This window comes from Neovison vison, chromosome 2 (assembly GCF_020171115.1).
Source record: "Neovison vison isolate M4711 chromosome 2, ASM_NN_V1, whole genome shotgun sequence".
In the NCBI taxonomy this organism is placed as follows: domain Eukaryota; kingdom Metazoa; phylum Chordata; class Mammalia; order Carnivora; family Mustelidae; genus Neogale; species Neogale vison.
The window spans coordinates 182,831,206-182,855,281 of NC_058092.1; the positions used below are offsets into that span (position 1 = coordinate 182,831,206).

General features: G+C 39.2%; 1 protein-coding gene across 5 annotated transcripts in view; it reads right to left on the minus strand.

Annotated features, from left to right (window-relative positions):
- Positions 1–169: 169 nt before the first annotated feature.
- The window catches only part of RUFY2 (RUN and FYVE domain containing 2), a 56,433-nt gene continuing 32,526 nt past the window's right edge, over positions 170–24,076 (minus strand). For 2 of the 5 annotated variants that reach the window (XM_044239630.1, XM_044239632.1), the window contains 5 exons: positions 20,734–20,863; positions 19,433–19,527; positions 8,223–8,271; positions 2,195–2,272; positions 170–2,109 (listed from right to left, as the gene is read on the minus strand). In XM_044239630.1, coding sequence (XP_044095565.1) covers positions 1,966–2,109; positions 2,195–2,272; positions 8,223–8,271; positions 19,433–19,527; positions 20,734–20,863 — 496 coding nt within the window. In that variant the 3' untranslated portion in view covers positions 170–1,965. Of the gene's footprint in view, positions 2,110–2,194; positions 2,273–8,041; positions 8,120–8,222; positions 8,272–19,432; positions 19,528–20,733; positions 20,864–24,076 lie in introns of those variants that run through there. The other 3 variants (XM_044239631.1, XM_044239633.1, XM_044239634.1) reach the window with 3 other exon arrangements.

Here is a 24,076-nt window from a genome sequence, read left to right on the forward strand (position 1 = left end):
TAGGTTCACAATACAAATGAAGTTTTACAACAAAATGCAACATTTAGTATAAATAGCTTTTAAATAAGAACCGAAACTAAATGAAGCAAATTGTATTGCTATCATAAAAGCCTGACTACAAAAAGCCCAAAACCAGTGGTGATAAACAGGAGTTTTGAATAAGAAAGAATTTAACGGGGGACTGAAAATCATGGTTTATTTGTTGAATGAAACCCAGCTTTGGGATTTCAGCAAAATCACATTTTAAAGTTTGTATTAATAAGCACAGTAATAAAAAACACAGTATTTGAAACTTCATAGTTGCTTATTCTCATTTTTAACAATCATAAAAATGTTAATCATCCCATCAGTACAAAACAGTTCAAGAATATAATTCTCTTGACAGCATTTCTGTTGGCATTCAAGAAAGACCACCTAAAAATCTGTACAGCAAGTTCTAACTGAAGACCTCAAAAGCTAACGGGATTTGGAGAAAATAAATCCTCAAGTAAAATACTGATTTCATACTTTGGCAATTTAGAAAATTAAGCCCTAGTGAAAGTATATCTACTCTGAGGAAAGGATCCTGCAGAATAAGTAACCCCATCTTAAGTGGGTGGGGGGGCATGATTGATTTACTAAATGTAATGCTTCTAGGAGTAATCAAAGATTCCTATCTGACCTGTTTGAAAGGTTCACAGACTTAAAGTGCATGGCTAAAGTTAACACCAAAGGGGCGAAAAAGGATCTCCTAAGTGGTGATGCTATTCAAAGGATTAATGAGATGAGTAACCTTTTACATATTCTTGGTGTGCTACAAGAATGAAAAAATGGGATTAGTGTTTGACTCTTTCATGCTGGAAATAGACCATGTATTTCGTGTCAGGGCGGAGACCACATCATCTGCTCAGGATCCTGGCTTGGAGGCATTCAGTATAGAGTGAATATTCCACTCTATACAGAACACATCATCTGCTCAGGATCCTGGCTTGGAGGCATTCAGTATAGGGTGAATATTTCACTCTATACAGAACTGCAGTAGTGGATCACTACACTGTAATACTTCCTAAAAGCTACTGGAATGTAAATAGAATAAAATTTTTAATCAAATTCCATCAAAGGCAAATTATTTTATATTTCTTCTTTGATGCTTAGAGGAGAATCAATCAGGAGCCTGTAACCCCTTACTATTAATAAACATTTTCTTCTGGGGATGGATTTTCTTTCTAAGAGGTGTTGAGCCCTCCCTCAAGTTTGGTGAGTCAAGTATAACGTGGAAAGATGTGTAATAATTTAAAAGACTAGTTCAACTTCCTTTCAAAATAAGGAAAAAGTTGAGGTAAAATAATACCTCTTTAACCTACTATATCTGAAAATACCAATAAATACATTGATTAGAGGAAGACCAAAAGGAAATTTTTACAGGATAAAATATTGGCCTCTTCTAATGCAAAATGGGCAAAGGAAGTGGGGCAAAAAGGACAAGTTATTAAGGATGAAACCTTAGCAAGCTAATGAAAAGACTGTTGAACTGGAATATTAAGACTTGCAAATAGCTCAATGTATTTCTGATCTTTCTGAGAACTGTGATACTTTAAAGTGCATTAAGAAAATTACAGGCACCATCAAATACCTACTTGACAATTTGCAGAGTAAAAGAATCTGAACCCCTATTTTTAAGAAGGCCTTTACATGATAAGGCAAATGTGTGTTAGCTCTGCTATCTGGCCTTTTTAGTGGTGTTACAAGTTACATGACTATTACATCAATTAGGAATTAACAAGTTATTTTAAAGCAGGCCCTTTGAATGTTCTTTTTGAATAACAGTGAGCTATTCTACAGCTTCTAATTCCCATGTGCTGTATACGTGGAAGATAAAACTGGTACTAGTACGGTCTGAAAGCTGACTAAATACATCATGTACATGGTTCATACATTGACCATTCATTGTAGGTACTTTCATACATAAGGACTTAGTCTGGAGTCTTACGGCAAATTAGACGAGCATCTCTGGATCAGCAGTGCGTGACAGGAATCACAAACCCGTACCGGCTTTGGTGAAGAAGGCAAAGGCAGTTCGTTGTCAGAGCAAGCGTTACAGAAAATTTCCCCACAATTTCTACAGTGGTGCTATTAAATGGAAAAATTTAAAAAAACAAAAATTAGAAGTCATGTTTGCATCAAGTCCTTCAGACTCCCTTCCTATCTCCCTTACCTTTCTCTTAGAAAGTGAGAATTCCGTTTCACAAAGTTTACAATGTGTTGCTTCCTTGTCTTTCAACCAAACCAGTCCCTAGAAGGAAGAAGCATGAAAATTAATGCTAAAGTTAACATTAAAAATTATACATGTGAACATTTTCAACCAAAAACCATCTAATATAGAGATGACTTGGAAATGAGTCGTTTTCTTTGAGAGATACTGAAATAGTTGAAGAATTAAGTATGTGTGGGATTTGCTTCAAAATAATCTGGGTGAGGGAGAAAGGATAGTTGAATATAAATACAAGAAAGGCCATATACTGTGAAATACTGAAACTGGCTAATGGGCTAGTTTTTTCTCTGTACAACTGTTTAGACATTGCCATTATCAAATGTTTAAAAATTTGATTGGGGGGGGGCGCCTGGGTGGTTCAGTGGGTTAAAGCCTCTGCCTTCGGCTCAGGTCATGATCCCACGGTCCTGGGATCTGGGATCGAGCCCCACATTGGGCTTTCTGCTCAGCGGGGAGCCTGCTTCCCTTCCTCCCAATGCCTGCCTCTCTGCCTACCTGTGATCACTGTCAAATAAATAAAATCTTAAAATTTATTAATGGGAATATTCTTTAAGGAAAAAGAGCCTTAGAGGTTATTGAGTCCAACAGTAAGGATACATTTTCACTATGAAATACATATGAGAGGGGCGCCTGGGTGGCTCAGTGGGTTAAGCCGCTGCCTTCGGCTCAGGTCATGATCTCAGGGTCCTGGGATCGAGTCCCGCATCGGGCTCTCTGCTAAGCAGGGAGCCTGCTTCCCTCTCTCTCTCTCTCTGCCTGCCTCTCCATCTACTTGTAATTTCTCTCTGTCAAATAAATAAATAAATAAATAAATAAATAAATAAAAAAGAAATACATATGAGTTTGGCAATATGTATTCCATATACCACAGTAAGTCCTTAAAATCTGAAGAGAATTTGGAAATCACGTTAGAATTCATTATTTTAGAGGAGACTTCACCTTGAGTTTTACATGGCTATTAATTCCCTTAAATTCTATAACACATGTAATGGCTACTGTGTAGATGAGTAGAAATTGTATGTATTGTAAGTCATTAACAGGTGAGAACATGACTCCTGAAATTTCTAAATTGACCCATTTTTAACTGACCTAAGATCCTGGCTAGGAACATTTTTTTCCTACAAAAGCAATTCTGTATAGAAGACTGAGGTGAAGGAAGTCTTCAGTGCTTCTGTTTAGTGCCATCACATGTTCCATTTTAAAACAGTCAGACTAAGTCATGTTGCTGCTGCCAGAGAACCAAGTACAGCTGACCCTTGAACAAATGGGGATAAGGGGTGGCAGCTTCCACATCAACAAAAATCTGCATGTAACTCTTGACTACCCCCAAAACCTTTCATTTAATAACTTGTTGACCAGAAGCCTTACCAGTAACAGTTAACATACATACTGTAGATGCATTACATGTATTCATATACTATTGTATTCTTAAAAATCAAGCTGGGGGGTGGGGGGCAGGGCCTGGATAGCTCATACCAGACACCCCAGTAAATAATCAAATGAATTGTAGAATTTATTTAAAACTAAGATGGGACCTTAAAAGATAATCCAATGAAACTTGTTGAATGCTATTAAAAAGGAAAGTAACTTACCAAATGTCCAAAAGCCACCTAATGGAAGCAGCTTTGCTCCCTGCCAAGCTATACCTTAAGGGATGGAGAGCCTGCTATGAAGCAAATCTCCAAGCAAAAGTAATCTTTCTGACATGAGGGCTTGGTCTTGAGAATTATTTTTTTTTTAAAGATTTTATTTGACAGAGATCGCAAGTAGGCAGAGAGGCAGGCAGAGGGAAGGAGGGGTAAGCAAGCTCCCTGCTGAGCAGAGAACCCAATGTGGGGCTCAATCCCAGGACCCTGAGATCATGAGCTGAAGGCAGAGGCTTTAACCCACTGAGCCACCCAGGTGCCCCTTCCAGAATGTTCACTATTTTTTTTTTCTTTTAGAATTATTTATTTGGAAGAGTATATGTGAAAGGGGGTGGCGGGTAGGAACAATGGTAGAGGGAAAGAAGCAGGCTCCACCGAGCCCAGAGCCCAATGCGGGGCTTGATCTCACAACCCCAAGATCATGACTCAAGCCAAATTCAATGAAAGTTTGATGCTTAACTGACTGAGCCACCCAGGCACCCCTAGACTTTTTTTTCATTTGACTAAACTTACCCTTTCCGTCTCCCAAGGAGAAAAGCTATACAGTGCAGGGTAGGCCTAGTGTGTGGACACAGCTCCCATTTTACAGATAGAAAAACCTGTCCAGAAAGCTAAAGTTGCTTCCTCAAGGAAACAGCTGTTTCAAGCAGAGTCAAAACTAGAAGGGAGCAAGCTATTCCTCTGTAAACATGGCTATTATTCTCTGCCTAATTCCAGAATGTCAGCGACCCAACCACACCGTGCCAAAAGGATAGAGGATCCTTCTCTGGAGAAACTCAGCTGCCACAGAGAAAATTCCTGTAGATACTAACATAATTTGGAGAGAGTACCCAGCAGTTTGCTATAAACAGAATCTCTATGGTGAGGCCTACCAGTCTACAAAAACCCATTCCCATCTACCCAACCACCACCCACAGGGCTTTTCAAGATTTTTTTGTGTCTTTACTGAAGTGGAATTTTCCAACATTTAAGGAATAACAGGCATGATGAGGTACTTAAGCCAAATAAACCCAGGAAGGGAATTCAGAAGGAAGAAAGGTAGCAAAAGAAAAACTTTAACGAATATCCTCAGAGATAAAATGCAGGATGCCATTTTTAAAAGGAAAAATGAGTAAATAAGGGCCTGAATATTAAAAATACAGTAGAATTAAAAATTCTCCCAGAAAGCTGCACCTGAATCTAACCAAACCTTTACATTTAACTTCCAGTTTACGGGCAGTAAGAGAACAGAGGAACAAGTTTAAAGTTACTGTGGGCCAGCAGATAAAATCCAGAATGTAAGAAATTCTGTAGGGCAGCTATCCTAGACCATCAACTGGTCAACAGCAAGGACAAAAAAAATCCAGTCAAATATAAATCAATTTTCATACAGATCAAAACAGAGAACACATAATATTTTGTTGAAGACAGACATAAATGGTAAAACTACAAAGAAAAACAACATAATGATGAACACAAAATAGAGAATTATTAGTATAAAGAAGAGAATGTAATCAGGGAGCAAACATTCTATTATAAGCTAATCAGAGTATGCCAGTGTTATTTTTTTTTAAGTAAGGTTTTTGTTTTTTTTTAAGATTTTATTTATTTGAGAGAGAGAGCAAGTGTGAGAGAGGATGAGAGAGAGAGGAAGGAAGGGGCACAGGGAGAGGGAGAAGCAGACTTCCCACTGAGCAGGGAGCCTGACACATGGCTCAATCCCAGGACCGTGAGATCATGACCTGGGCTGAAGGCAGAGGCTTTAACCCACTGAGCCACCCAGATGCCCTATGCTAGGGTTTTTAAGTTATATTCATACAGTTATATATATGGTATGTTTCATAATGAAAAAAATTTTACAGAACTTAAATGACAGTTGGGCAGACATCCCTACCCATCCAAAAAAATGTGAGAGCAAAATAAAACGCCTATACGCAGATGCACAAATTCTTAAAACCTTTGTCTTTTCAATTCCGCATTTTCTAGGAAGCTACAGAAGGACGCACTTCCCAAAACAAGGGAGTAAGCCAAGAAAGACATTAAAGGGTTCAGGTAACAGGAACTCTAACATATAAGCAAATTCTAAAAATGGCAGCAAAGGAAAATATCAAGACGGGGGTTGGTGACCAAACCTGACGGAAGCAGAAGAGTGAAGAACTCCACGAGGGGTGACTCCAAGGAAAAAAGAACCTGATTCATTTTGCCATAGGAAAAGCTTTTTTTTTTTTTTTAATATTTTATTTATTTGAGAGAGCATGAATGAGAGAGAGCATAAGCAGGGTGAAGGGCAGAGGGAGAAGCAGACTCCCCAGTGAGCAGGGAGCCCGATATGGAACTCAATCCCGGGACTCCAGGATCATGACCTGAGCCGAAGGCAGATGCTTAACTGACTGAGCCACCCAGGTGCCCCAACATTGGAAAAGCTTTAATCAAGAAGCATGTTAGGGAGGCACCTGGGCTCAGGTCATGATCCCAGAGTCCTGGGATCAAGCCCCGAATAGTGCTCTCTGCTCAGCAGGGAGCCTGCTTCTCTCTCTCTCTCTGCCTGCCTCTCTGCCTACTTGTGATCTCTGTCTGTCAAATAAATAAAAAAAATTTTTAAAAAAGAAGCATGTTAGGGGCGTGCCTGGGTGGCTCAGTTGGTGGAGCATCTGACTCTTGGGTTTCCGCTTAAGTCATGACTGAGCCCCTTACTGAGCCCTGTGTTGGGGCTCTATGTTCAGTATAGTCTGTTTGTCTCTCTCCTTCTGCCCATCCCCTCCCCCACTACCACACCCGCTCAATAAATCTTTTTTTTTTTTTTTTTAGATTTTATTCGTCAGAGAGAGCGCGGGCAGGGGGAATGACAGGCAGAGGGAGAAGCAAGCTACCCACTGAGTAAATAGCTTCATGCAGGACTTGATCCCAGGAACTGGGATCATGACCTGAGCTAAAGGCTTAATTGTGGGCGCCTGGGTGGCTCAGTGGGTTAAGCCGCTGCCTTCGGCTCAGGTCATGATCTCGGGGTCCTGGGATCGAGTCCCGCATCGGGCTCTCTGCTCAGCAGGGAGCCTGCTTCCTCCTCCTCTCTCTCTACCTGCCTCTCTGCCTACTTGTAATCTCTCTCTGTCAAATAAATAAATAAAATCTTTAAAAAAAAAAAAAAAAAATAAAGGCTTAATTGTCTGAGCCACCCAGGCATCCCTAAATAAATAAAATCTTTAAAAAAAAAAAAAAGCATATTATAAAAAGCATTTGTATAAGAAATCTCAAATGCTCTAATACAAAACTTTATTTTTTAAAACTCAATTTAGTTAACATACAATATAATATGAGTTTCAGGGGAAAGGCAATTATTAACTCCAGAAGGAAAAAGAAATAGTTCAAGAAAGCAAGCATAATCACAGTATACTACATGGCCCAGCGAAGAACATTTAAATAGTCAAAGAATGGAGAGTAAATGAATTACATGAAAACTTAATTACACTGGGAGGACAATGAAGAGCAAACAGACCACGGTGAAAGTCAGCAAAATTCCTCATCCACCATCTTAACTAGGCTATAGATAGGTCTAATATAGCTCTTAAATAAGTGAGTGTAAAATATATACTGCCTATTATTTAGAAATAGGGGGCAAAGCCGGAAGAAACAACTAAAAGAACTGGAAGTTAGCTCCCTTCAGGTGGCAGGAGCTAGGTTGGATAAGGGAGGGGGTTGAAGAACAGAAGACTGCTACCATTCTTTTTTAAAAATTCTTTTTAGCACTAATTGACTTTCAGCACTAATTGACTTTTTAAATTATTTTCACGTAACACTTTGCTAAAAAAACAGGATGCGAAGCTGTGTGGTAGGAGGCAATCTCACTGAACTACTCAGAGAGAGACTATTTTATATTGTAGAAGGGACTCTGGGTCCAGATGCATTCGGAACCATATACTCAAACACTGTACTAATCACTTTTCTCACATATTAACCTCAATATTCAAAGCAACCTGCAAAATCATATGCCCATTTCAGAAGCCATTCAGAAGAAGAAACAAACTCCATGAAGGTATGACTTGTTGCCAGTCAAACAGACCAGCACAGGAAATCAAGGACTCTCGAAGACAAGATTCACTATCAGGACATGCTTCATAGGAAGATAGAAAAAATTCTTTCCAAAGTCATTTCCAACATGATTACTCACTGATTCTAGAGATGTAACAGGGAAGAGTTGGATCCCCATCATCCCGGACACCTGTCTGGGGCGTCTGCCTCTGTAATCCTGGGATTCAGGAACAGTACCTTAGGTTGATACAGGACTTTACCTTTTATTGGAGACACACATATATCCCTACTTTCCTACTTGAGAAAGAGTTTCTACTCACCTGCAATGCTTTGTTGGCTTCTTTTATATCTTCTATTTTAAGTTTTGATCTGAAAAGATTACAAATGGGTCCGTGTGTCAGTAAATATATTAAACACAGAACATCTAGCAACTCATGCAGGTACTGGTTTTTCATAGGATATAAAATTGTATATACTAAATGATTCTAATGATCTTCTTTGACTAGTGGGATTATATTTTATATTTTCCTGTATTTTCAAAAAGCAAAAATGTCCTTTTTAAATTTAAAAAATTGCTTTAGCAAAAGAATATTGGCATTTTCATGTGGCTGTGACAATATCAGTAATAGCATTTACTGTAAGCTCACAGTGCACCAGACATGTTATATGACCTTTGCATGTATATGCTCATTTAATCCTCAAAAAAAGCCCTAACCAGTTTTTTTTTAAGATTTTATTTATTTATTCATGAGAGACAGAGAGAGAGAATGAGGCAGAGGCAGAGGGAGAAGCAGGCTCCCTGGGACTTGATCCCAGGACCCAGGGATCATGACCTGAGTCAAAGGCAGAGGCTTAACCAACTGAGCCACCCAGGCGCCCCCAAAACCCACCTATTTTTTTAAAGATCAACCAGAGGCAGCTAGGTGGCTCAGTCATTAAGCGTCTGCCTTCAGCACAGGTCATGATCCTGGGGTCCTGGGATCGAGTCTGGCATTTGGTTCCCTGCTCTTCAGGGAACCTGCTTCTCCCTCTCCCACTGCCCTTGCTGTGTTCCCTCTCTGGCTGTCTCTCTTTGTCAAATAAATAAATAAAGTTTAAGAAAAAAAGATTAATCAGTATCGATAAAGTGAAGCCTGATGAGGTTTCATCACTCATAACATGTCACAGAGGCAGTAACTGGGGAAGCCAGGATTCAAACTCTGTTCTTTGTGATGCTAAAGCCCATGCTAGCCATTATACACACTATTTCTCTACCAGATGCAAAAGAACGGTAAGAGTGGGAATATTAAGGAAAATACAATTGTGATACTTCTCACCTTTTGAAAATACATATCAATGAACTTGCAAATTATAAATAACACTATTTATCTGTGATCCTACTACCCAGAGAGGATAATCTGCATGTTGGTGAGTATATGTATATTTTATTTTTATGTATTTATTTATTTATTTTAGAAGATTTTATTTATTTATTTGACAGAGATCACAAGTAGGCAGAGAGGCAGGCAGAGAGAAAGGATGAAGCAGGCTCCCTGCTGAGCAGAGAACCCGATGCTGCGGGGCTGGATCCCAGGACCCTGGGATCATGACCCGAGCTAAAGGCAGAGGCATTAACACACTGAGCTACCCAGGTGCCCTGAGTATGTGTATATTTTAAAAATTTATTTAAATTCATTTACTTGGGCGCCTGGGTGGCTTAGTCGGTTAAAGCCTCTGCCTTCGGCTCGGGTCATGGTCTCAGGTCCTGGGATCGAGTCCCGCATCGGGCTCTCTGCTCAGCTGGGAGCCTGCTTCCTCCTCTCTCTCTGCCTGCCTCTCTGCCTACTTGTGATCTCTGTCTACCAAATAAATAAATAAAATCTTTAAAAAAAATAAAAAAGAAATTTAAAAAATTCATTTACTTAACATATAGTGTATTTTTGGTTTCAGAGGTAGAGGTCAGTGATTCATCAGTCTTATGTAACCTCTAGTACTCATTACATCATCTGCCTCCTTAATGCCCATCACCCTGTAACCCCATCCACCCGAGTATGTGTATATTTTAAATGGAATCATCATTTATATAGTTTTCCATAAACAGCTCTTTTCAGGTAATCATAGATCTTGAAAGGCTGAGAGCTATTGGCTTGTCGTTAAGCATCTGCCACATCATTATGGTAAAATGGTTACATGGTAGACAATGAAAAATATAAAGTAGCTTATATCATCATCTACTGTGGAACTTTCAACTTATTTCAAATTTCTCACCACAAAAATTGTTCATTAAAATTGGAATAACCAAAATATTTGTATTCTTTTTCATAGGAAAACTACTTAAAAATGAAATTACTGGATCAAAAGATATATAAAGTCTCTGCTCCTGAAGCAGAACAGTAGGAAATGGCTTCATACTACTAGTGTTCCTTGTTCTAAGACATAAAAACAAAATGTAGTGTTTTTTTAAAGTTCTTTTATTTGTTCTTAATTTTTTTATTTTTTTAAAGATTTTGTTTACTTATTTGACAGAGAGAGAGATAGAGTGAGTGGGAACACAAGCAGGGGGACTGGGAGAGGGAGAAGCAGGCTTCCCAATGAGCAGGGAGCCCGATGCGGGGCTTGATCCCAGGACCCTGGGAACATGACCCGAGCCGAAGGCAGATACTTAATGACTGAGCCACCCAGGTGCCCCAAAATGTAGTTTTTTAAAATCTAGTTCATATTTCTACAGTGGGAAAAATCAATGTAAAACTACAGAGATTAAAAATACAACACAAAATTTTCTTGGCTAAATTCGCATCTACAAAAATGTAGCTGAAAAAAATGGATGCTGGAGAGAATAATGGTCAAAATAGTAACTGTGCTACACAGAAAACCAGAATATGGAATGAAAGTAGCTTAATGGCATTTACTACAGAAATTTTATATTTCTGGGTAAAATGCCTTTAATTACAAATAGGGACACAGCTAATATTGCCCCCTCCGATATGAACTGCCAAACTACCCTAAAGAAAGGAATAGCAGGGGTGCCTGGGTGGCTCAGTGGGTTAAGCCGCTGCCTTCGGCTCAGGTCATGATCTCAGGGTCCTGGGATCGAGCCCCACATCGGGCTCTCTGCTCAGCAGGGAGCCTGCTTCCCTCTCTCTCTCTCTCTGCCTGCCTCTCCATCTACTTGTAATTTCTCTCTGTCAAATAAATAAATAAATAAATAAAAAGAAAGAAAGGAATAGCAGCCACAGTTCGAGTAAACAAAATATACAAGAACATCGGGCTCTCTGCTCAGCAGGGAGCCTGCTTCCCTCTCTCTCTCTCTCTGCCTGCCTCTCCATCTACTTGTAATTTCTCTCTGTCAAATAAATAAATAAATAAATAAATAAATAAAAAGAAAGAAAGGAATAGCAGCCACAGTTCGAGTAAACAAAATATACAAGAACATCTCCTCTCTGTAGGGAGGAAAGAGAGGTCCATATTATTCATTTTAATTAGCTTTTATTTAGAAATATTTAATTGTGTAAAAATATTCAACCGTGGCATGAAAACAGCAGAGAGAAGGGCCAAGATAAAACATGAGGCTGTAATAAATGTGAGACAATTGATGATGACACTACAGGAAAAATATCCATAAATGATAAAACCTCTGATAATCCTGAAACCTCTGCTTTGAGGAAAAAAAAAACCAAAACTGTCATTTTCTTTATGTGGAAAGAATCTGTTTTATAGAATACTATGTTTGCAAGAGTCCTGGAAATTTGTTTTTCCAAACGAAAAATTCTTGGAATTTAAGCTTTGGTGAGTGTAAGAGAAAAGCTGATTATCATCCTTCATATATTTTTAACTCAGTCACTCTAACACAGAGACAGTAGTTTAGGTTCTCTTCCTTGAATATTCCATCCTAGTATTTCATGTTTCACATTTTCTTCAAATATGAACAGCTCATTTTCATTTTGTTTAATCCTCAAATTAGTCTCTCCATAACATAACTGATTTAGAATAACACTTAAAACCTTTCAAAATTTCTCAAAAATTCTTTTAAAGAATCCTTTAGTAAGAAATAAGAGTAAATACTTCATTAGTGAAAGTATTTTTCTAGTTAAAATTAACCGTTTACATTTAAAATCACAGGTTCAGGGGCGCCTGGGTGGCTCAGTGGGTTAAGCCGCTGCCTTCGGCTCAGGTCATGATCTCAGGATCCTGGGATCGAGTCCCGCAGGGAGCCTGCTTCCTCCTCTCTCTCTCTGCCTGCCTCTCTGCCTACTTGTGATCTCTCTCTGTCAAATAAATAAATAAAATCTTTAAAAAAAATAAAATCACAGGTTCAGAAACTGGAGCAGTAGAAAGTAATTTTCATATCCAACCTCATCTGACATGAAAACGGATATTCTGGTTGTGGTAATGCAAAGGTACTGTGCTAGAGGCTTTCACATGCTTATTCTCAGTTAATTAGAAAAAACACCCTTTGGGGATTTTATAACTCTCCATTTTACAAATGTGGAAGTGGGCTTAGAGGTATTAAATAACCCTAAGTCACAAAACTAGTAAATGGTATAGGAATCCTTATTCCTGTGAGTGATACTAATGAATACTAATTTTTAAGTTTAATCATAACTTGAAAACACAGTCTTGGGGCGCCTAGGTGGCTCTGTCGTTAAGCGTCTGCCTTTGGCTCAGGTCATGATCCCAGGGTCCTGGGATCAAGCTCTACATCAGGCTCCCTGCTTGGGGAAAGGGGGTGCAGGGGGAGGAAGTCTGCTTCTCCCTCTCCCACTCCCCATACTTGTGTTCCCTCTCTTGTTGTCTCTCTCTGTCAAGTAAATAAAATTCTTAAAAAAAAAAAGTCTTGAATGGTTCTTTCCAAAACCTAAATTTTCCCTTTTAATAAAATTAAATATGGTTCATATTATGGTTCAAATAACCTTTATCCTCCCACTCCACATTTTAAATAATACCCAAATGGTCTATATAAAGCCTAAAGGCTCCTGGTAAATTAGAAGCAAAGATTAAAAAGTACTGATCCAATCTCAGTCCCTCCTCAACAAATTTTTAAAAAGATCTTTAAAAAGATACCCATTCATCACCCCATGTATTAGGGAAGAATTTGATATAATCACAGGAGCAGGAGGATGAAGAGGAAGAATAAAAGCGTTTCACAGATAATCTGTTGTGGTATATAGGAGACTTCATAGGGGCCACTGGTCCTCCTCCAGCTTTGATAAATTATTCTCACCACTTAAGAGGAGTATGGTTAAGAAAGGCACTCATATGGTTAAGAGGACTATGGTAAAATGAGGCGGGGGAACCAAAGCAAAGGGTAAAAGGAGTTCTGACTCAAAGCTCACCCTGCGCATGTCTTAGGCACTATGGACCCAGAAACAGCAGAGGAAAACTAACAATCTCTGCCATAACAATTCAAAGATTAACAAGGGAAAAAACCTCATAAATGAAGTAAAAAGACAAATGGAAGATGTACAATGTGTACAATTTTTAAAATCCCCTAAGAAAGGGGCACCTGGGTGGCTCAGTGGGTTAAGCCTCTGCCGTTGGCTCAGGTCTGATCTCAGGGTCCTGGGATCGAGCCCAGCATCGGGCTCTCTGCTCAGCAGAGGCCCTGTTTCCCCTGCTCTCTCTGCCTGCCTCTCTGCCTCCTTGTGATCTCTGTCTGTCAAATAAATAAATAAATCTTTAAAAAAAAAAATTCCCTAATGGGGTGCCTGGGTGGCTCAGTGGGTTAAAGCCTCTGCCTTCAGCTCAGGTCATGGTTTCAGGGTCCTGGGATCGAGCCCCGCCCCTGCCGGTTTCTCTGCCTACTTGTGATCTCTGTCTGTCAAATAAATAAAATCTTTTAAATAAATAAATAAATAATTTAAAAAATTTAAAAAGATCCCCTAAGAAAAAGAGCAACCAAAAATATGCACAGGAGATGAACAGGCAGTAAGCTATGAATACAAATGGACACAGATAGCTACAGATGTTCAGGAGCACCTGGCTGGCTTCACCCCTGGAGCATGCATCACTTGATCTCAGGGTCATGGGTTTGAGCCCCTCACTGAGCGTAGAGATTACTTAAGTAGATAAATACAGATGGTCAACTGTGGTTATGGTTTAAAAAAATACAAAACAAGATTTCCAACTATCAGACTGGCAAAAGCATTTTCTCCTACTAATTTTAGCTATATTGAAGGGGTCTAAGACTGGAAATAGAGAACGATTTGGCACTACAGAATTTTACAGAGCACATTCCTTTTTTTTTTTTTTTTTTAAGATTTTATTTGTTTATTTGACAGAGAGGGATCACATTTAGGCAGAGAGGCAGGCAGAGAGACAGGCAGAGAGAGTGAGGGGTGGGGCAGGCTCCCTGCTGAGCAGAGAAGGCAGAGGCTTAATCCACTGAGCCACCCAGCTGTCCTATAGAGCACATTCTTTTTGGCCCAGCAATCACCTCTAGGAACGTACTCTTTAGATATACTCACTAAAGTATATCAAGATATATCCACACACACATACAGTATCATTTATAAAAGAAAAAAAAATTAGGAAGTTTAAATTATAGCACGCCCATCCTATGGAACATCTTGATGTACTGATATGGAAAAACCTCTAATATATTCTAAAGTAAAAAAGGAAATTCACAAACTTCAGAAGAACATGCAGATAGCAGTAACGGAGGCGTTAGGCATGTGTAAAAAAAACTTGGTAAAAAAAAAAAAAACTTAAATAGCCCATAAATAGACCCTCAACTCTATGTTCAACTAATCTTTAACAAAGCAGGAAAGAATGTCCAATAGAAAAAAAAGATACTCTCTTCAACAAATGGTGTGGGGAAAATGAAACCAGACCTTCACCTTCCACCACACACAAAAATAGACTCAAAATGGATGAAAGACCTAAATGTGAAACAGGAATCCCTCAAAATCCTTGAGGAGAACATAGGCAGCAACCTCTTCAACCTCAGCCTCAGCAACTCTTTCCTAGACATATTGCTAAAGGCAAGGAAAGCAAGGGCAAAAATGAACTACTGGGCCTTCATCAAGATAAAAAGCTTTTACAAAGAAAAAAATAGTCAATAAAACCGAAAGACAAACAACAGAATGGGAGAAAATATCTGCAAATGACATATCAGATAATGGGCTAGTATCCAAAATCTACAAACAAACTTCTCAAACTCACCACCCAAAGAACAAAGACTCCAATCAAGAAATGGGCAGAGGGAATAAATTAAAAAAAAAAAAAAAAAAAAGGGGGGGCGCCTGGGTGGCTCAGTGGTTTAAGCCTCTGCCTTCGGCTCGGGTCATGGTCTCAGGGTCCTGGGATCGAGCCCCACATCGGGCTCTCTGCTCGGCGGGGAGCCCGCTTCCCCCTCTCTCTCTGCCTGCCTCTCTGCCTACTTGTGATCTCTCTCTCTGTGTCAGATAAATAAATAAAATCTTTAAAAAAAAAATTTAATGGCTTAGTATCATGCTTAGCAAAATAAGTCAAGCGGAGAAAGACAACTATCATATGATCTCCCTGATATGAGGGAGTGGTGATGCAACATGGGGGCTTAAGTGGGTAGGAGAAGAATCCATGAAACAAGATGGGATAGGGAGGGAGACAAACCATAAGTGACTCTTAATCTCACGAAACAAACTGTGGGTTGCGGGGGGGAGGGGGGTTGGGAGAAGGGGGGTAGGCTTATGGACATTGGGGAGGGTATGTGCTTTTGGGTAAATTGGAAGGGGAGATGAACCATGAGAGACTATGGACTCTGAAAAACAATCTGAGGGGTTTGAAGTGGCGGGGGGGTGGGAGGTTGGGGTACCAGGTGGTGGGTATTATAGAGGGCACAGCTTGCATGGAGCACTGGGTGTGGTGAAAAAATAATGAATACTGTTTTTCTGAAAATAAATAAATTGGAAAAAAAAATTTAATGGCTTAAAACAACACAAATTTATTATCTCACAGTCTATAGATTAAATAAATTAATCTATATAAATAAATTTAAAAAAAATAAATTAAAAAAAAAAAAAAGAAATGGGCAGAGGACATGAACAGACATTTCTGCAAAGACATCCAGATGGCCAACAGACCCATGAAAAAGTGCTCCACATCACTTGGCATCAGGGAAATACAAATCAAAGCCATAGTAAGATACCACCTTTCACCGGTCAGAATAGCTAAAACTAACAAGTCAGGAAACGAGAGTTGTTGGCAAGGATGCAGAGAAAGGGGAACCCTCCTACACTGTTGGTAGGAAATGCAAGCTGGTGCAGCCACTCTGGAAAACAGCATAGAGGTTCCTCAAAAAGTTGAAAATAGAGCTACCCTATGACCCAGCAAATTGCACTATTGGGTATTTTACCCCAAAGATACAAATGTAGTGACCCAAAGGGGCACATGCACCCGAATGTTTATAGCAGCAATGTCCACAATAGCCAAACTATGGAAAGAACCTAGATGTCCATCAACAGATGAATGGGTAAAGAAGAGGTGAGATACACACACACACACACACACACACACACACACACACACACACAGGAATACTACGCAATCTTCAAAAAAACTGAAATCTTGCCATTTGCAACGACATGGATGGAATTAGAGAGTATTATCCTAAGCTAAATAAGTCAGTCAGAGAAAGACAATTATCATAGGATCTCACAGATATGAGGACTCTGAGAAACAAGACCGAGGATCATAGAGGAAGGGGGGGGGAATGAAACAAGATGAAACCAGAGAGGGAGACAAACCATAAGAGACTCTTAATCTCAGGAAACAAGCTGAGGGCTGCTGGAGTGGAGGGAGGTGGGAGGGATGGGATGGCTCGGGGATGGACACTGGGGAGGGTATGTGCTACGGTGAGCACTGTGAATTGTCTAAGACTGATGATTCACAGACCTGTATCCCTGAAACAAGTAATACATTACATGTTAATAAAAAAAAAAAGCCCATAAAGTTCAGTATAGATTTTGAATATAACCAACCTTAAGCAGTAATTTTCATGCAAACCAAAATTTGATAAACAATGAACTAGACTAAAGGAAAAAGGGGGAAAAAGTGAATTCAGAGGTGCCCAGTTGGCTCAGTTTGTAGAGCATGTGGTTCTTTTTTAAGTAGGCTCCATACTGGGCCTACTCAATGCAGGGCTTGAACTCACAATTCTGAGATCAAAACCTGAGCCAGGATCAAGAGATGGGACACTCAACTGACCAAGCCACCCAGGCCCCAGAGCATGCAACTCTTGATCTCAGGGTTATAGGTTCAGTACATTGAGTATAGAGATTACTTAAAATCTTAAATTTTAAAAAAATGAGGAACTAGAGTGTATCATGCTAATTGAAGTCACTCAGTCAGAGAAAGACAAATACCATATGATTCACTCATATGTGGAATATAAGAAACAAAACAGATGTACAAAGGGGAAGGGGAGGAAAAAATAAGAACAGAGAGGGAGGCAAACCATCAAAGACTCTCTAGTTAAGAGAGCAAACCGCGGGTTGCTGGAGGGGAGGGGAGGGGGGGATGGGCTAAATGGGTGATGGGTAGTAAGGAGGGCACTTACTTGGATGAGCACTGGGGGTTATATGTTAAGTGATGAATCACTAAGTTCAACTCCTGAAACCAATACTACATTATATGTTAACTTGAACTTAAATAAAATTTAAAAGTGAATTTAGCTATCTGAACAATAAAATGATCATGCCTTAAAAAATAAATTAATAAAAAATGATCATGGCTTTAATAAACCATACAGTCTTTAGGATCACATGGGAAATGGGTGGAAAATAATACACATTCTCCTTTTACTATCCTAATCTGTTTTAATATTAACCCTTTATGATCTTAAATGTAAGTATTATTTTTATTGTGCGATTGTACATTGCTGAGTCCTTGGCACTTGGAATAGTACCCAACGTGTAATACAACCTTCGAATTTGTCAAATGAATAAATGAGAAATAAAGTAATAAGCGCTTAGCATAAGGTCTAGGTCAAAGTGCTCACTAGTTGAATGCCACATTAGAATTGAAATCTTGCTTACTAGACTCATAATGTAAATTGTTCTTTGAATTTATAGAAACAAAAATAGCTTTCCCTTTTTTTTTAAGCCAACTCTATCCCCAATGTGAAATTCAAACTCACAACCTGACCCTGAGATCAAGAGTCACATGCTCTACTGATTGGGCCAGCCTGGCACCCCAGTAGCTTTATCTTTTTGAGAACCTGTATTTCCTTTTGTGGTTTTAGTGAACTACTCTTTTCTATGGCCTTGGAAATTGCTATCAAATTTTTTTTTAAGATTTTATTTATTTATTTGACAGAGAGAGAGAGACCACAAGTAGGCAGAGAGGCAGGCAGAGGGGTAGGGGGAAGCAGGCCCCCTGCTGAACAGAAAGCCTGACGCAGGGCTTGATCCCAGGACCCTGAGATCGTGACCTGAGCCGAAGGCAGAGTAATTTCACTGAGCCATCCGCTGAGCCACCCAGGGGCGCCGGCCTCGAGATTTCTTAATCTCATCTTTAGCAGTGAAGTCTCCATTCCAGTTAGGATTTCTATTGAGTTTGTTACAAATGATATATACGTACATATATATGACTAATATACATGATGAGATGTTCACATATGAATTTGCTATGAGGTTCACTAAGGTTTACTAACTTTGAGGACTGACACTTGGGAGAGGGAGGAAATTGTGCTATTTGAATTTTTAATCACATAAAACATCAAAGGGAGTTATACAGGTGTTAAGATTATGGGCACTACAGCTTTCTTTTGTTTTTCCGTAGTTTGTTTTTGTTTTTTAACATGTCAATGATACTTTCAATCTAAACTAAACCTTCCAGGGCTCATCCCAGATACTTGGGAATATGTTCAATCAGGGCACAAGGACGAAGCTCCTAACCTCAAACAAGACCACGTGGAACAAGGAGGAAGGTGAGTAAGACAGAACCCTGTTGCTCCTTCCTGTCTTTCTAGCAACCCAGTAACACCTGAATGCAGCAAAACCAACCACATTGCATGAAGGTAAGCCCCAACTCTAGCATAAAACTCTCCACTTCTCACAACGTTAGCTCCTTCTCAAAACAGTCTGAAAATGATCTCTCCAGATATTTTAGAAATTTGATTTCTCTCATTCTGGGGAAAATATACTAAATGAACTTTTGAATTCTCTAATTTGAATAAATTAGAGTCTAAAGTGTTTAAAGCTACAATGTATTAAACTGAACCTAACTTTTGTTTAAGGTTTTTTATTTTTTATTTTATTTTTTTAAGATTTTATTTATTTATTTGACAGAGAGATCACAAGTAGGCAGAGAGGCAGGCAGAGAGAGAGGGAAGCAGGCTCCCTGCCAAGCAAAGGGCCCGATGCAGGGCTGGATCCCAGGACCCTGAGATCAGGACCTGAGCCAAAGGCAGAGGCTTAACCCACTGAGCCAACCACGCACCCCAGGGTTTTTTTATTTTAATAGTTCATATCTTTCTTTCTATATTTAAACTCTTCTGCCTACTTGGTTTGGCACACTCCTACCTTTAAAAAAGTCAATGACTACATAGATGAAGGAAAAAAAGAGAAATTACTCGCTAAGTTTGTTGCCAAGTTCTTGAAGAGCTTGCTCCTGTTCATGATATATTTTTTTCAACTGCTGATTTTCATCCTGGATGTTAAGGAACTCCTTCAAAACAATAAAAGACAGAAAATGCAATTTAAAAGAAATAAACAAGAAATTCCCCACCATTTACATACTAATAATTAGGAACATATCCTTTAGCTTTTTATAAAAAACAGAACTCTAGGGGCGCCTGGGTGGCTCAGTGGGTTAAAGCCTCTGCTTTCGGCTCAGGTCATGATCCCAGGGTCCTGGGATCAAGCCCCACATCGGGCTCTCTGCTCAGCAGGCCTGCTTCCTCCTCTCTCTCTGCCTGCCTCTCTGCCTGCTTGTGATCTCTGTCTGTCAAATAAATAAATAAAATCTTTAAAAAAATACATTATATAAAAAAAAACAAAAAAAAAAACCAGAACTCTATGTCCAAGCTCTCTCATAGCTATGCCATCAACTATCACCTATTTTCCATTCATTTAAACTCTACTAGTTTTCATTTTTTTAAAGACTTATCTTGGGGTGCCTGGGTGGCTCAGTGGGTTAAAACCTCTGTCCTTGGCTCAGGTCATGATCTCAGGGTCCTGGGATCGAGCCCCACTTCGGGCTCTCTGATCAGCGGGGAGCCTGCCTTTCCCCACCCCCCGCCGCCTGCCTTTCTGCCTGCGTATGATCTCTCTCTGTCAAATAAATAAATAAAAATATCAAAAAAAAAAAAAAAAAAGAAAAGAAAAGAAAGACTTATTTCGGGTGGAGGGAAGGACAGAAAGAATCTGAAGCCGGAGCCTAGTAGAGGGCTCAGGGCTCAATTCCATGACCCTGAGATCATGACTTGAGCTGAAACCCAAAGTCAGATGCTCAGCTGACTGAGTCCCCCAGGTGGCCCATGATTTTTTTTTTTTTTTTTTTAAAGAAAACTCTCGACCCAATATGGGACTTGAACTCATGAATCCAGCCAGGCACCCCTTCTTTTTGGTATTTTTAAATACAACCAGTATATTCTGCCTCTTTAGTATAATATAAATTATGATTTCTTTTTTTATTAAAGATTTTATTTATTTATTTGACACACAGGTGGAGATCACAAATAGGTAGAGAGGCAGGCAGAGAGAGGGGGGGGAAGCAGGCTCCTTGCTGAGCAGAGAGCCTGATGCGGAGGCTCAATCCCAGGACCCTGAGATCAGGCAGAGGCTTTAACCCACTGAGCCACCCAGGTGCCCCTCTCTTTTTGAGTAACTTAGTTTTCAAAGATACAATTTTTAAAGTTTTACCACCATTTACTTTTTTAAGATCAATGATTTGTTGGGTCTCATTTCGAAGATGAGATAAGGCATCTTTCTCCTTTTGAAGATCTTCCTGCAAAGTCTGTCTCCATTCCTTCTCAATCTTCAAATCAGTTTCCAGCTGCACCCTTAAAGGACAAACACAGAGAAATTTAGTGCTATTTCTCACAGAACAGCTGTCTGCTTTCTTTAATAACATCATCTGTTTTATTATTTTCAGCAGCACAGGGTTTTCTGATCCCAACTTATCAATATATTTGCCAACCACAAAAATTCCCGGCTAAACAATAATTTGTCACTTCTTATTTCTGTGTACATAAATGCTATGAGCAGAGAAAATGCCTGGAAGTATATACCACACTATTAACACTGGTTGTATCTTGGGGGAATGAAACAAAGGAGAAAAATGTGAAGCTTTAATTATTTACATTTCTACGCCATGTGCAAAATTTTACAACGAACTATTGCTCTATGAATTACAGCAATCACTAAACCAGTTAAACATTAGTCACAGAAAAATCAACCCTGGTATAGAGTGCTACTTTACAGATTGCTTCCAGGACAGAGCTAAGCCCAAAGAGACACCTGAGGAAAATCCATACTGCTCAGAAATGCCAATTCACATTTCAAAGTGCTACCTCATCATTCTAACAGGTGCTATCTGGCAAAACAAAAGTAGTCAAATTCCTACTCTTTAAGATACCAAGAAGAAATCATTTTGAAAATTATTGCTCACAGGTAGGTATAACAGATGAGGCATAAACAACGCTACAATTTCTAATACATTAAATTTCATTTATTTATTTTTTAAGATTTTATTTATTTATATGACACAGAGAGAGAGACAGAGCCAAAAGCAGGGGAAGCAGTAGGCAGAGGGAGAGGGAGAAGCAGGCTCTCTGCCATGCAGGGCTGGATCCCAAGACCCAGGATCATGACCCAAGCAAAAGGCAGATGCTCAACCGACTGAGACACCCAAGCACCCTCTAATAAATTTTAATAGCAATATGTAATATTGAGACTATCACAATATATCATTTTAATACTCTTCTGTTAATATTCTAATTACTTTTTTTCCTCATAAAGTTAGCATTTCTATCTATGGCCACATTATTTCTCTGTGAAGTGAATTTCAGACTTTATAATTCAGGTTGCAGAGAAAAGATACCCCTAAATGGAATTTACAGATTGTTGATAAATACTATTTCTTTTTTTGTTGTTGTTAAAGATTTTATTTTATTTATTTGACAGAGAGAGATCACAAGCAGGCAGAGAGGCAGGCAGAGAGAGAGAGAGGAGGAAGCAGGCTCCCTGCTGAGCAGAGAGCCCAATGCGGGACTCCATCCCAGGACCCTGAGATCATGACCTGAGCCGAAGGCAGCGGCTTAACCCACTGAGCCACCCAGGCGCCCGATAAATACTATTTCACTACAAATTCAAAGGAATACAGAGACAGGTATATGTTACTAACACTGAAGGAACGAAAGTATGGAGTGCCTTGAGTGGCCTTATCATCCAGAATCAGAAAAAAACTGAGTGAAAAAGCAAAGGAAAAATATTTTTAAGTTATTATAAATATATTGTCAAAATACACATTGACCACCAAAGGCAGAAACCATAAAGAAAAAAAGGAAAAATATAACTACTAAAAATTTAAAATGTCTAAATGAATAAAGTTTAAAAACAGTAAATTTTGGGGTACCTGGCTCAGTGGGTTAAAGCTTCTGCCTTCAGCTCAGGTCATGATCCCAGGGTCCTGGGATCGAGCCCCACATCGGGCTCTCTGCTCAGCTGGGAGCCTGTTTCCCTTCCTCTCTCTCTCTGCCTGCCTCTCTGCCTACCTGTGATCTCTCTGTCAAATAAATAAATAAAAATCTTTATAGAAAAAATAAAAACAGTAAATTTAGAAAATATTTCACTGTATGTGAAATGCCCAGAGTAAAGAACTCTTATAAATAAATATTAATAAGCTGAACACTCCAAGGAAAAAAGTAATGATATGAACTGGCAATTCATAAAATAAATACAAATGGATCTCACCAATAATCAAAGATATGCAAACTCCAACGACAAAGCACAATTTTTCAGACTAAAGGATTCCTCTAGATTAACTGATACGATGGTACAGACCTATGCTAATTGATAGGACACACTGCCCATGACACAGCACATGCAATAAAGATGGTACTAAAGAGCATGTTGTATGACCCTCTTTCTAAAATACTTAAAAGCATCTCTGCATAGCAAAAAAAGGGATATTCATCAAAATATTTTTTAAAAAAAAACTGTCTCTAATTTTTATTTTCTTCACATTTTCCTACATTTTCCAACAACATGTAATACTTTCGTAGAAAGAAATCATTTATTTCCATTTTAGGAGGAAAAAAATGGAATTCGTTTTTCTTGGACATAGTCCCAGCTGCCCCTTTCTACAGAAACAGTTTCAGTTTTTCTGAACCATCAGGGATTCCCCTGATCTCCAAATTGTTCATATGGTCATGCTCTACCAACAGGGCACCAACTGAGAGACAAAATTACTTGGTTTATTACAGGGTTTTAGCAGTAAGAAACATCTTCTCCCTATAGCAGTATCCAAGACTTAGTGACCAGGTGAGCCCCATAGCAGTAGGAACCCCAGAAGGCACAGAATAACATGGTGATGAGTTTCCTGAGGCTTCTTTTTGCCTCCTATATAGCTCAGAATGGGTGTTGAAGAAGCCACTACCTATAATGGATATAGACCAAAAAAAAAAAAAAAAGAGAGAGAGAGAGAGAGAGAAAAGAAAAGAAAAAAGTCCCAAGAAAAGTCTGCTCTCTCTTGCTAAATAACTGAGAAAAGGTAGCCTAGCATTGATAGAAACAAGATGGGACTGGGGAGGGAGACAAACTATAAGAGACTCTTAACATGGATGAGAAAAAAAAAGATGCCAACATGTCAGATAATTCTGGAGAGATAAGAATTTTAAAGCAGTCATCATGAAAATGCTCCTATGACCAATTAAGAACACACCTGAAACAAAACAGTAAGTTTAAGCATAAAAGATCAGATAAAACTGGGCACGTTCAGGATGGAATGGCTGTAGACTAGTAAGAAGAGGGAGAGAGGAAGGAAACATAGTCAAATGGAAATATACAATAACCTCACTAACTGGGCTCAGTAGGAGAATGATGAGTAAAGAATGGATTTCAGAACACTACACCACAAGGGCAGCTGGCTGGCTCAGTCAGTAGAGCATGAAACTCTTGATCTCAGAGTTGTGAGTTCAAGCCTCACATTGGGCACAGAACCTACTTAAACAACAACAACAACAACAACAACAACACTACAACAGAAATCACCC